The 14,367-nt window shown below is 36.5% G+C and overlaps 1 protein-coding gene across 1 annotated transcript in view; it reads left to right on the top strand.

Annotated features, from left to right (window-relative positions):
* The window catches only part of Megf9 (multiple EGF like domains 9), a 102,260-nt gene extending 88,140 nt beyond the window's left edge, over nucleotides 1-14,120 (top strand). Inside the window, exons 5-6 of the mRNA XM_021200136.2 lie at nucleotides 6,943-7,212; nucleotides 8,971-14,120. Of these exons, the coding sequence (XP_021055795.1) occupies nucleotides 6,943-7,212; nucleotides 8,971-9,422 (722 nt within the window). The 3' untranslated portion in view covers nucleotides 9,423-14,120. The remainder of the gene's footprint in view (nucleotides 1-6,942; nucleotides 7,213-8,970) is intronic.
* Nucleotides 14,121-14,367: the final 247 nt, after the last annotated feature.

Genomic DNA, 14,367 nt, shown 5'->3' with positions numbered 1-14,367 from the left:
CTGGTCCATCATATTTGTCAATTATATAAAGTACTAGATCACCTATTCTAACTAAAGAGTGTATAATTCTATACCTGAATTATGTTTTGATTTTAGCATATATCACCATATGAAAACTATCTTTTTAACTCTATATCATCTCTCTCAATGCTAAATAACTTGAGTTTGATTATGAGACTATAATTAGCAACCCCATCAGAAATCCAGGAACAAATTAAATATTACCTGAATATTTAGGAAGCACAAAAGCATAGCTTCCAAAACTTAAATTGTAGAGACAGCTGACTACCTGGACAGTCTTCTATTCCTCAAAATGTCAAAGAATCTGTCTTTAGTATTTTGGCTCAGAGCCATCTGTCAGACCTTGAAATAAAGCATGAATTTGAAGGACTAGCTTACCCAGTATTGGCAGTGCTTAACAGTAGACTATTCCACATCAGTTTGTTCTCTTTGGACAGTATTCTGTCTGTAGATAAATAGGGCAATTTTTGTCTAATGGCTACCTTGTCGTTATTGGAACAACTCTACATGGAAGTTTTGATGCTCAATTTCTTCTTTGGAAAAAATTGGGAAGCTGTCAGGAACAGACCTGTCTCATTGTCAAATGATCCTTAATTATGTAATAACATTAAATGTCATATTCTGTGGATTTTTGATGTTTTTGTAGACTATCTATCTATGTGAAGTATATCTGAACTGTTAAACTTTAACCACTCTCAGCTATTCTATTTGAATAAATTGAAAACAAATTATTGTAATTCAATCAAAATATAACATAACCATGAGCTTACTATTTGGCCCTTTAACTTGGGTTACTTGATCATCCTAAACGGTTTGTAATAGCAGCTATTAGAATGACTGGGGAGCCTTGTATTCTTAAATGAGTTTCATAGGGACAATGCCTATCTAAGAGTAACAATATTAATTTCAAATTTTGTATAAATATAAAGATTTCTATCTATGAAAACCTTAATTCTATATCAATATATAAATTCTGTACCAATGTAAGAAATTATAACTTTAATTTTATATCAATTATAAAGATTTCTATTAATGTAAAATTATGGCTATATAATGCTTCAAGAATAAATTTGGTAATTCATCCCATATATTTCCTCCCTGTTCAAAATTATGACCATTTCCAAGTTATCTTTTACAAAGACAGCCTATCTATAATTTATAAAATAACTGTACCCAGGCACCCAAACCCAAGGGATCAGGATGATGACTTTCCGTGGCTTCTTCCTGCTGAATAGGGGTGATGAGAAAAATTTAAAGCAGTGGGTGGAGTAGGAAAATTAGAAAAATTGGTTAGAATTAAGAAAGATAGCTCTTACATCTGTAACCCAGTCTCTGTATGCTTAGAAGACTTAGGGCTTGGGTGAAATTTTTAGCTGGATCTGTCTGAAAGGTTGGATGAAACAAGATCATCTGGAATCAAGTAGGGATTCTTTAAGCTGTTCAGGAAGCAGTGTGTTAGAACAGCAGGTCAGTTTATCATCTCTAAAGTTAAATTTTGTCAAAGCTGTACATTCTGTAGTATATGAATCTCATAACCAAAATTTTAATACCATTTGTATTTGTATGGATTGCGTAAGGTGTACAAATTAAGGATGAATTTAGTTTTTTTTTTTTTTGAACAGCTGAAAGACAACTATCCTTTTATGAGTTAATATGATTAGTAACCAATTGTAATAAATCTTTATTCACATCATATGAAGGAGGACACAAAGAATCTTAAGGATTCTATAACCAACAAGATTTATTATCTAATAAAGCTGAAGTTTTGACTAGAGACATTTTTATGTCTAAGCCAGTTATTGGGCTGTTCTCATGGTGAAGAATCATCAAATCAAGTTACCTGACTTGTTTGATTTTTCTCGAATTTTTTGTTGTTGTTGTTGCTGTCAAGATCTTCGGTGTTGGGGAGGAGCTGACTACCCCTGTCATACCTGATCCATATCACTGTGGAAGGGGTCCAAACTCTTTCTCCTTTCCTGTCAACACAAATACAGAGCCTCTCTCCCAAAATAGTATATCCTTGGTCCAGTAACTGGAAATCATTAAAGGTGTAGCTTGTCCTCTCTCCCAGGGAAATTTTAAAGTAACCACCAAACTCATAACTACATGTATTTTGATAATTAAAACAATTCAAAGCAATTAAAGCAATCTAAACAAATATTATTTGTTGAGGCAGTTTGTCTTCACTGTTCCCTGTCTTGTTCTATATGAGATCAAGGCCTAAGTTATTTATACATTTATGTAAACTTAATCCTCTCTTCTATGGAAATTAATGTCTCTGTGGGTATATATGGTAGTATGTAATTTTCTTTTTATATAACTATCTAGGCCTAAGGTTTTTTTTGTCTGACATAGATTAGGCTCCCTAGCCCTTGCATTTTGGTCTAATTTTTAAATATCAAAAGCTTCATTCATTTACACATTTATGTATTCTTACTGTATATGCCAATTTCCAGGTTCTATTTTTGTCATGCCAGGCAAAATCAATCCCAAAAATCTCATGTAGATCATGTTCAAAGATCCCATGTATTTGCCCTGGCAAGACTCTTAAATTTCTTTAAAGCATTTTTTTTTTCATTTAATCTCCCTAAATTCTTCCTTTTTGCCTTTATTTTCTACATTTGAGATCAAAGGCTTGGATTTCTTAATTTGATATATATTTAAGAACATTTTAATAATTATTCTATTTTCTTTTATCCTTAAAAATAATTAAATCAAATTTTATTTATCCATGTCTATTGATTCTTCGTAGGAAATAGGCTGTGTCTATCATCTGACTCTCTTTCAGAGCAGTCATCTTGTCTCTTTGTATAGCAGGAGCTCCCAGCATCTTAGCTAAGGCTCTCTGAGGAAGCTAGACCGCTTTTAAAAGGGCCCAGGGTAAATCTCAGCAGGCGGCTGTGTTCCTTTGTTCTAGTTTCATGGCTTGTGTGGGAACCATGTGTGACTCAGCTCCTCTTGCTGAGAAGCCAGTTCTCCCCTCCTCATAAACTTATCTCTTATGGTGCATGTATATTCAATTTGAGAATCTATATTATTTTTAATAGTGAGTTTTTGCTTATCATGTTGCATCCATCTGGATGTTGAGGATTGGTTCTAATGCTTTGAGTTAATCTAGACCCCCCAAATCAGAAATCTGCATGTCCAAATGCTAAAGGTTCTTGTCCCCAATTGGTTTTGACCAATCAATAAAGAGCCAATGGCCACTGACTGGGCAGGTAGACTGAGGCATGACTTGGGGATTTGCATGGGCTAGGAACTATAAGAGAGGAGAGGGATAACCATGTCTCAGAGGGAGACAGATCAGATCTTGAGTGGCAGAAGAAAATTCATCCAAAATGTAGGTGCAAAGGGAAACTGGCCCTATGGAAGGGACTGCCCAGAACATAATAGGGCAGCAAAGATGAAACATAGATTTAGAAGGTATTGAGCCAGGACTACTTGAGGGAAATGTAGGCTAGCCTGGTGAAGGATTAGAACTGCCCAGCCGTTGAGCTAGGCAAGACATATTTAAAATTAACTGGTGTGTGTGTGTGTGTGTGTGTGTGTGTGTGTGTGTGTGTGTGTGTGTGTTTTATTTGTGAATCCAGATAATGCTTGTGCAGGTACATGCATGCAACCAATCAGAAACACAAAGCAGTTTAGCTAAACTGCCAGTATAGATCACTGGGTATAATCCTCAAGCAACTTATAAATATATTCAGTACAGTGAGTAAGTTTATAATATAATGGGTGCACTAAAAAGGTGTCTTAGGGTTTCTATTGCTATGATAAAACACCATTACCACAAGCAACTTGGAGAGGAAGGGTATATTTTATTGCAAACTTTCAGGTAACAGTCCATCTGTGAGCAAAGTTGAGCCAGAACTCAAATAGGGAAGGAACCTGGATGGAAGAACTGAAGCAGAAGCCACAGAAGAGTGCTGCTTACTGGCTTGCTCCTGGTGTCTTATCAGTCTGCTTTTGTCATAGCATCTAAGACTTTAAGGTGTGCTAACACCCATAGTGATCTGGACTCTCTCACACCAATCATCAATAAAGAAAATGCCCCATAGTTTTGCCCATAGGCCAATCTATGGGGCCATTTTCTCAGTTGAAGTTGCATTTTCCAAAATGACTCTAGCTTGTGACAAGTTGACATAAAATTAGCTAGCACAGCGGGAACATTCTATACTAGTGAGGGAGTGGCAGTGATAGTTTCAGAAAGAGATGGTCTTGTGATGAGAGCCAATGAGAGCAAGAACATTTCAAGTCATTAAATCATTATCCCAGCCAGGAGTAGGAAGGAAGAGTCAGAAGGATCAAAGTTCAAGGCTAGCCTGGGCTACACAGTGGGACACTCTCTAAAAACAAACAAACAAGAATAAAAGCATAACAGGAATGTTCAAAATCACTGATCTGAGCAAAGAATTTCTTAGGTGTGGCAGAAGCAAAATGCAAGGGAGGAAGAGTAAAGCAGGAAGCAGGTTTTGAATATCATCTCATGTGGTCCAGAGTATGCACATTAGAGAGATGAAATACTCTCACACACCTCGGGTTCAGCACTTCAATCGATTCTATCTACACGCTTTTAAATGAGCTTTTGTTACCTTTAAGAATGAAAACATGGCATCATACCGAGTTATAAGATTCTTAAAAAGAAATATATTTTCTTGAGTATTTTTCTTATATATCATCTGTTACAAGCATTCTGAATTCATTCTGTTGTCATTGGGCTTTATGCAAATTAATTTAAGAATTTCTGGCTCAAAGTTCTTGTTTGAAATATAATCAAGGTTCTGAGTTTATTATGTTAACTTGATGCCTCATGACCTACTGAAATTATAAATACTAAACTAAATTTGTTTATCACTTATGCAACTCTGTGGCTTATACTCAAGACACTTGACTTGTATACTTTAGATGACACATTAAGAATTGTTTCTCAAATGAAACTCTTAATAACAGACAAATGGATCCACTTTTTATCCAAAGTCTGAGGAGCAGTCCTTGCTGCAGCTTTTATGCCAACTGTAAATTATTCTTTCTGTAATGAAATACTGTTTAGAGAACATTATTGTTCTGTTAGTAAATTTGTAAATTCTAAGAAATTAAGTTACAAGTTTCTATTAAAAATCACTTATCAAATCTAATTGATAAGCCCATACTAAAATCATGTAGAGACTCGAAAACAGCAGTTAAGTATGAACCAATATGTTCCCACTATGTAAGTAGCAAACATTTATTGAACAGATACTATGTGTCAGATATTACAAAAATACTGGAGGTAAAGGTGGAACACAAGTAGATTATAGTTTAGTTGGTGAAATAAACAATAATCCAATTATTGATTCTTAAATGTTAAGTGTTATAGGTGAAGATAGAATAACCCTAACCTAAATAGAAAATCAGGAACAAACTATTTTTCTTTTGAGAATTGATATATGAATTGCAGCAGTTTATATCTATAAGGTGACTAAGGGTAGGGGGCAAGAGGATGCTGCATATAGCCGAAACAGTATATATGAAATGCTAGAGAGAAGAAAGGAAGCATTGTTTGGGAGGGTCCTAAGCCATCAGATAAGCTTGAAACAAAGTAGATGTTGAAGTGTGAAGAGATATGAGAGAAGTTAAGAAAAATAGGAAGGACTTACAAACTTTTCAGTAGAAGATTCTATTAAATTTTCACTTAGTTCCAAAGCCATTAGAATTGTAGCAACTTCTCTAGGGAGGCAGTATGTGTATTCAGATTTACTTTGAAGATCACAGAGACTGTAGGAATATACTGCAGTAAAGAAGCCTTAGGAAGTATTGAGAGATCTAGAAGTAAGAAATGATGACAGCCTTAACCAGGTGCAGAATATTGGAGTTGAAACATCAGTAGATTGGGAATATTTTAATATATCACTGAATTGAACTGATAACTGCCCAAAAGCAAATAGGAGATGGGGGCTGAGATTTCCTTCTTAGCTTTGGTAGCTTAGCAAGTGGATGTTTGTTGGAACCATTCACTAAAATACAGGAAACTTGTTTGGACAAGTTTTAACAAGTATGTTAAATTTGAAATGTTTGTAGACCCAGATATACAGGCAATTTTTATATCATATACAGTTTGTAATTTAAGACAGAGAGATGGACTGGAGATATACATTTTCCATTGTTGATTATACAAGTGAGTGAACTCATCCATGGAAAATTTATAGAATGAAAGGGGAAAGAAACCAAGCTTAGCACTCTAAGAATAATTGTCTCAGGTATAGCTCAGTGGCAGAAGGTATTTGCCCTCCATGGAAGAGGCCCCAGATTAATACCCAGCATCACACAAATTAAAAGGATGCCTAGGAGTATCAACATTTAGGGAAGCGAGAAATGGAGAAAGTTTTTCCTTAAACCATATTCTATGTAGTCTTTTATGCCTCAAAGGAAAGAACATTTTAAAAATAACAAGTAAACATACAAACAAAAACTTTTTAAGGCACTATGAGGTGGTTTAGTGGGTAAAGATACAAGCTAGTATAACTGACAACCTTTGAGTTTGATCCCCAGAACCTACATGATGGATGGAAAGGACACCAGCAAGATGTCCTCTGACATACAAACACATAGTACTGTTCATGTGGATCAGCATATGTGCAGTATACACACACTTACACTCTATGTAAGTGACAATACATCACAGTTATTGAAACTTCTAGTGAAAGCATATTTCTTTTACCCTTTACTTCAGTAGGCTTTGTGGATAGGCCCATCATTCCTTCAATACATTGGAAAGTTAATAAATTATATAGACTATTGGTTCTGTATGTCTCTTGAAAGAAGATACCAGGGAGGATTTTTAAAAAACTTTTGGTGGTCAAATCGTTTTCTATCTTTTAATGTAGCTTGAGACTTTACTAAATTATTTTAATGTTCTTCCTATTTCTATTTCTGTTATCCTATTAGAATCTGGAGAGTTGGAGCCTACATGTGACCAGTGTAAAGATGGTTACACAGGCCAGAACTGCAATAAATGTGAAAATGGCTATTACAATTCTGACAGCATCTGCACACGGTGCGAATGTCATGGCCATGTGGACCCAATTAAAACTCCAAAGATTTGCAAGCCTGAGAGTGGTGAGTGCATCAACTGCCTTCATAACACCACTGGGTTCTGGTGCGAGAAATGCCTAGAAGGCTATGTTCGAGATCTTCAGAGAAACTGCATCAAGCAAGGTAAAACTCCAACTAAGATTACACATTGAGTATCTGAGGCTAGCATTGAATGTTTCAAGACAGCTTCCATTAGCTTTGTAAACCTTCCAGTCCTACCAGAGAAGTTTCTGGAAATACATTTTGATAGGTATTTGCCTAAAGAGGGTTCTTTCCCATCTTACTGTCTCCTGATCCTCCAGCATCAATTCCCGAAACGTGAAGACCAAGACCAAGTCGTTGTGACAATGAGACCGAGTACGCTCATATTTCCCTTCTTCTGTCTGTTAGAACTGAAAGGTCCTGAAAGTTCTTTTCCTTTGCTTCTTGACACATCACTTCAGTGATCATCAAAGACCTTTTCAGGGATGGACCTATACTCAAGTCTATTTCGAAGTTCCATCTGGGAAACTGCATTTCTTTCTAGCCTCTTCACACTTTTGAGCTGACATGGCTCTGTGTGTGATAGATGAAATCTTATTAATATTCACTTTGAATTTTAAAATAAAAAGCATATGATAAAATGTTCTTTGGAGGAGTATTCAGTGAGGATTTAGAAAAGGTTAAGTTATGAATTCAGGAGGAGCTAGGGATACTCATGGATTACTATTCCACAGAGAGATTAATTCCCACAATGTACAAACTGATCTCCTTGATATTCCAATGTACACTGACTGATTACTGAACTGAGGCACAGTTGGCCTGTGACCAGTGGCATCTTTTTGGTATTCTACTACAGTGATAAGATTGAACCACATCACTAGCTAAAAATGCTGTCACTTAGCATTCTACCATGTGTCCAAACAAAAGTGCCCAGAAGATAGCATTGTGATGGGATTTTTTTTTTTTTTTTTTTTTTTTTTTTGGTTTTTTTGATTTGGACTGTCTTTTTGTTGGGTTTTTTTTTTTTTTTTTTTTTTTTAGCCGTGAAGGAATACAAGCTTTGGCTATTTTTAGGTTAACTAATGTAGTAGACTGCAGTGATGAATAGTAATAGCTATTTTTATTATAATTTTATTGAGTACCCATAATGATCACTAATATACACATAAAGTTTCCCAAGAACTCTGTGAAGTAGACATTATTATTCGTATTTAACAGATGAAGAATCTAGAATTCTAAGAGATTGACTTAAGTGTAGTCCAAACCTACTCCAAAACCTAGCCCAAAGCTTTTTAGCCTTTCACTGAGCTATGCTATCATAAGAGGTCTAAAATGTAGTTCCTTGATTATAAAGTAATTCAACAACACACAAAGCAAGAGCTCTCTACACATGGAATTAAAGGAAGCCTCTTTTCTCTTTTGGATGACTACTCTGAGCATTAAACTCTGTTTTCTGGAATAGAATTTTATACTTTCTTTAAGGAGAACTTTACTTTCATAAAATGCCATCAGATGTGATGGGTATATTTTAGGTCAGATAATTTTCATTTTAAACCATGTGATTTAGAACTTAATGGTGACACATTTACAGCCTTTGCAGAAATGTCCATGATGATAAGAAGGGTGGAAAACTTCCATGTTAGAATTTTTCTAAAGTTTCAGTGTAGTTGTTATACACACTAAAGAACAGACCTGGATGTAAGATGTAATAAATGAGCTTTCCAGACTCCATTTCTTATCATTGTATTTATTTAAAAATTATTTTAACTTGCATTCCTTTAAGCAGAGTACCATATCAACATTCCACATCAACTTTCACTTTCATGTGTATTTCTTTTATTGTTTCTCAAAACTAGATAATTTTGTCTTTTACATTTCATTCTCTGTTTTTATTTTCAGAAGTTATTGTTCCAACTCCTGAAGGTTCTACCATTTTGGTTTCCAATGCCTCTTTGACCACATCAGTGCCCACCCCTGTTATAAATAGTACTTTTGCCCCCACAACCCTACAGACTATCTTTTCAGTAAGCTCTTCTGAAAACAGCACCTCAGCTCTTGCTGATGTATCATGGACCCAGTTTAACATCATCATTTTGACAGTCATCATCATTGTGGTAGTGCTGCTAATGGGATTTGTAGGAGCTGTGTACATGTACCGAGAGTACCAAAATCGGAAACTCAATGCTCCCTTTTGGACCATCGAGCTGAAAGAAGACAATATCAGTTTCAGCAGCTACCATGACAGCATTCCCAATGCAGATGTGTCGGGATTGTTAGAGGACGATGCCAATGAAGTGGCTCCCAATGGGCAGCTGACCCTGACAACGCCCATTCATAACTACAAAGCCTGAGAAGCTGAGTTGTCCTCTTGGATTGTCAGAAAACAGTGCTCACTAAAACAGCACCTGACCTCTGGCTGCACAGAGCCTGGGTAGAGTTTGCTGAGAAAGGTATTGTGCAAATGTTCAGGTACAAACTGTAGTGCGCTTAGCCTGTCCGTTGCTCTTAATTCCCCCATGAAGATCTGAAGCACTCATCATCAAGGACTTGAAGTAAAGTATATTTTTGTAGCAAACCACATGTATATATGGAAAGGCTGAATCCCACAGAGCAGCCTAAGTCTACCTGGCCTCTCAAAGGACTGCTCGGAAAGTGTTCACCTCACCAGATGTGATAGAATGTTGATGTGGAGGGGAAAGACTGATGGAAGAATTCATCTCCATTTTGGAAACATATTTTATAAAAAGAGAGGCAGGGATTATGTTTATTTTACTGTACTAAGAGATGCAACTGAGGAAGAGATGATATCTAGGCTAATAAAAAAAAATCTTGGTTGTATGTAGACTAAGGGTAGAAAGGTCCCAAGAAGTTCTGTAGAAGGGCTTGGCTTTCCTCCCAAGAGTCTCCTTCAAAAATGGAGTTAAAGCACAGGATAAGCTTCCATGGTGAGGGTAGGCACAGCAGGCAGAGAGCAGAAAGCTGATGGTCCTCCTCAGAGAGGTTCCTGCCTCTAAAGAAACAAGATGTACATAATTAATGTAGCATTATCTGGTCAACATTGTACTTGTATCTATTTGTAAAAAATCATGTCCTATTTTATCATCTAGATTTTATCTGTATAGCAGTTAATGGTGTTGTAAAAAGAAGATATGGGAACTTGGTTAAAATACTGTAAAATAGGTGACAATATTGCTAGAGCTGGGACTCTGGTGAGCATCAGTCATTTTAGTCCCTATTTGGACACTGTTGAATTTGATAAGAGGTCAAATGTTTCTGATCTTTCCTCTCTCAACCTAGAGTCATATGCTCTTTGACTTACCATAGATTCAAGCAATAGATTTTGAAGTCTGCAATTGCAAAACTGGAACACAGGCTGCATTCTCCAGAAACACCTAATTAGCCACTCAGTTTTACACTGCGCAGTGTGAACTCCTCAGGAAAAGACTTCTTTCCTGAATGTAAAAGACAGTCTTCCAAAGGACAGAAATTTTAAATTAAAAAGAAAAGCCATCACATCACTTTGGGTTCCTTGTTTTTATGCCCATGAAATATTTATGTGCCTCCTATATCTGCCAAAATAAAGGCCTCTGACATTTGAGCATAACCTGTCACCCATCCATCATGAGGAATGTTTGGCTTCTTCAGTGCTGGAGTTCATCCATCTTCATATCTGGGCAGAGGGTCACTATGGGTGTGTGTTTAGTCCTTGCTTTTTGATGCCATTTTCCCTGAGGCCAAGTATTGCTGCTTTCATTTCTTATACGTCCATAGGTTGTAGATTGAGAGCCAAGAAAGGTGACTCAGACTATGAAGTAGGGAAACAAAGCAGAGTAGACCTAGGAAGCTCAGAAGACCTAGGAAGCTCAGACTCCTTTCCTTACTTCCTCCGAAAAATAAAGACGTTGGTCGTCCTTTATAGGAGACCCCACCTTTTTCTCAGGGTTTAGAAATGACTGTGTATACTAGAGGATCCATAGGTAACCTGGGTGTGCTCTGCATATTTGGCTGTCTTTATAAAGGTAGGCATTACATCTCAATGTACTAAAACAATCTACAAGTGACTGATTGCCTAGCATATGAGTCTATGGGTTTAATCCTTAGAATTACAAAATATATTAATAATTTATTGCCCTTTGTCATTTACAAAACACCTTTCCATGTGTGTTCTTTGATCCTCACCATAGCCTCCTTAGGAAGTAGTCTTGTGCTCATTTCATAGATGAAGTAACTGAGGCATAGAGAGTCTAAGTTGTTCAGCGCTATACCATGCACATCATTATAATTATTCCTGGAATCAGTTCTCACCTCTACTTCATTGTCATTTTGCTATGTGATAACATATAAATCATGGGCCGTAGAAGGCTGGAATGGGAATTCCCATTTGTGGATGCTTCTAATAGAGCCCTTGTATGCTCTCTAGAATACTTCCCCCCACCATGTGTGTATGTAGGGAGAGTATGTAGCTCACAGGCACAATTCAGGGCCACATAGATACCAAGGACTTTGTTTAAAGAACACACATGGATTTCTACCTAAAGACAAGATTAATGATGAGAAGGCAAAGCTGTCAGTTCATTAAAATAAATGAATTCCTGAATTGGGGAGGGGATCGGAAAGACTTTTCCTAGCAGTTGCAGCACGTGTGTATTGACTGTACATCATATAGTTCCAAAGTGCTAAGCACAATAGCTGCCTCCATGGTACCCCATCTCCTGCCAAAATAAGTGGTAAGGAGATAAAAGCCAAACGTTTGTTAAACAGTTCATCCAATAAATAAATGTTTGTATGAGTCTAAGAGCCAGAGTAAATAGTCGAGATTCCAGCTAAATAGAGATTCCATGATACAGCTCTAAAAGATAGCACAGAAACTAAACCACAAATTTATCAAGTACCTGTTAATTGCTCCTAAATCATGTTTTTAACAATGAAGAAAAAGTATAACCTTAAAATGTGTTTTAAATAACATCATTTAGTGACCCCGTTGCTTTGCTTATACAAATTATTTTGTTGTAAAGATAACCATGAGGTGATCTCTCCTTGAAAGTAGAGTAGGAAACCAGAATAAAACATACTGCTGGGTTTTCATTCCTCTGGAGACATTATCACCCAGTGCCACAAGTCCTCTGCAAAGCCTAATGCTGGAACAATTTTTGTCTAAGCATAGAGAAAATGTTTTAAAATATACTACATACATGACCTTAATGAGAAATGGATGTCAGTGCTACGAAGGAACTGCTGCTTGCGCCTTCGCTAGCTCCCCATATTAAGCCCTGTGCATTTCTGAGAGGTGGATGTTGTAGTCGTCAACCATGTCTTTGACCTCCCTTATCACCACCATCCCCTACATTGCCTCCAAGGACTCTCTTATTTACAGTCTCTCCAGTTATACAGAAAGCAAAATGATCATTAACATTTCTTATTTATATGAACATGGTGTGAACCCAGTACATTATTTTTCCCAGGGATACTTAGATATTAAGGGAGAGCAACAGGGCAGACATGAGCTAGGAGGATAGGTCTTTATTGTTGTTTTGATTTGGGTTTTAGTTGTTGTTTTTGTTTCACTTTGTCTTTTAACATGACTATCTAAATCCCAAATTATATCACTTTTCCCTCGTCCCAATATTTCCAGAATCATTAATCATCAAAGCAATACTCACTGATCTACCAGTTAATTTGGGTTATCTGATCATCAGGATGTTGTGTTTTAGAATAAGAGAGTCGGTTAGAGCTTTATTACTCATCATTCACCCGGTCCTCAGCTTTTTTATATTTATAAACATAAAATTAATTCTGATGATTCTCTCTGGCTTCGTATAGTTTGAAGTGGTGTGTGGGTAGGAGGTGGGTTTCTGCATCATTCAAGGAAAGCTCTTTGACAAAATATTCAATATTCAGAATAAGTTAAAAGAATTTAGTAAAATCATTATGGCAACAGAAGTTGTGACCTCATCCATACACAAATAAATAAATAAATAAATAAATAAAGACATTTCGTCTGTTGGTACTTTTGACAGCCAATGGTTTAGGAGTTGAAAGGGGTTTGTTGTCTGTGTTGTAGAGCTGGGGGAGCTGACAGAAGGTTAATTTGTCTTTTGCTATCACTCTGAGCAAATGGCTAAGCAGGAAGTACATGGCAATTAATCTGAAGAAGTCAAATAACATTGAATGGCTAAAGATTGTATATCATTAAAACATTAGTAGTTTGATACTTTTTCAAAGACATTGAGAATCTTCCTTGTTACTTATGTATACACAGAAAGTTCAGCAGCCTTGGGGTGAGCCCAGAGCTTCAGATTCAAGCTTGCTCAAAGCTAAATGACTTCTAGTCCACTTTTAATGCTAGGCACAAGCATTCTTTACTCTTAAATGTCAGCCCCATCAATTAGGGTATGTTTCTAAAATTTAAACTTGTATTTATGTCACTAAAATCCTAACCCAAAATTTAAAAACATGTCTCATATGTGTGCTGTACTAGGCTTCATGATGTATTTCTAAATTTGTGTATGATTTGAATATATGAAAGAATTTATACAAGAGTGTTATTTAAAATTATTAATAAATGTATATAATTTGTACCAATTGTAGATTCGTTTCACTTTTTTATGTAGTGAGAGATTTAAGAAGTCTACAGGTAAGTGCTGAAGATCACTTGTCAGTTCACTCCATAGAGGTCTTTACACACTTTCTGTACTGATCAGCCTTCTGCTTACGTTCATCAAAGGAGAGTCTACTACTTGGGGAGAAGATATATATGGGACAATGCATTTTCATACAGCAAATTCACACCAAAGATGAAAATATATATGAACATTTATTATTGGGCTGGGGATATGGCTTGGGTGTAGGTCATTTGCATACCAAGCCCAAGGCCCCAAGATCCATCCTCAGCACTTATAATATATATTTTTGTTCACAGCATTTTTTTTTTTGTCTTCTGTGCCATTCACTGAGATTCCTATCAAAATATGGTGAGAATGGTTGCCTTTGGATTTCTGACTTATACATGTGAAGGTTTTCTTTTTTTTAATGAATTTTTATTAGAAATTTTCTTTATTTACATTTCAAATGTTATCCCCTTTCCTAATTTCCCCTCCAAAAATTCCCTATCCCCTCCCCCTGCTCACCAACCCACCCACTCCTGCTTCCTGACCCTGGCATTACCCTATAGTGAGGCATAGAACCTTCACAGGACCAAGGGCCTCTCCTCCCATTGGTGAGCGATTAGGCCATCTTCTGCTACATGTGCAGATGGAGGCATGAGTCCCAACATTTGTGTTGTCTTTGACTGGTGGT

This window comes from Mus pahari, chromosome 6 (genome assembly GCF_900095145.1).
Source record: "Mus pahari chromosome 6, PAHARI_EIJ_v1.1, whole genome shotgun sequence".
Classification (NCBI taxonomy): domain Eukaryota; kingdom Metazoa; phylum Chordata; class Mammalia; order Rodentia; family Muridae; genus Mus; species Mus pahari.
Note: the sequence above shows the minus strand (reverse complement) of the source record. Positions and strands in the feature narration are given on the sequence as shown.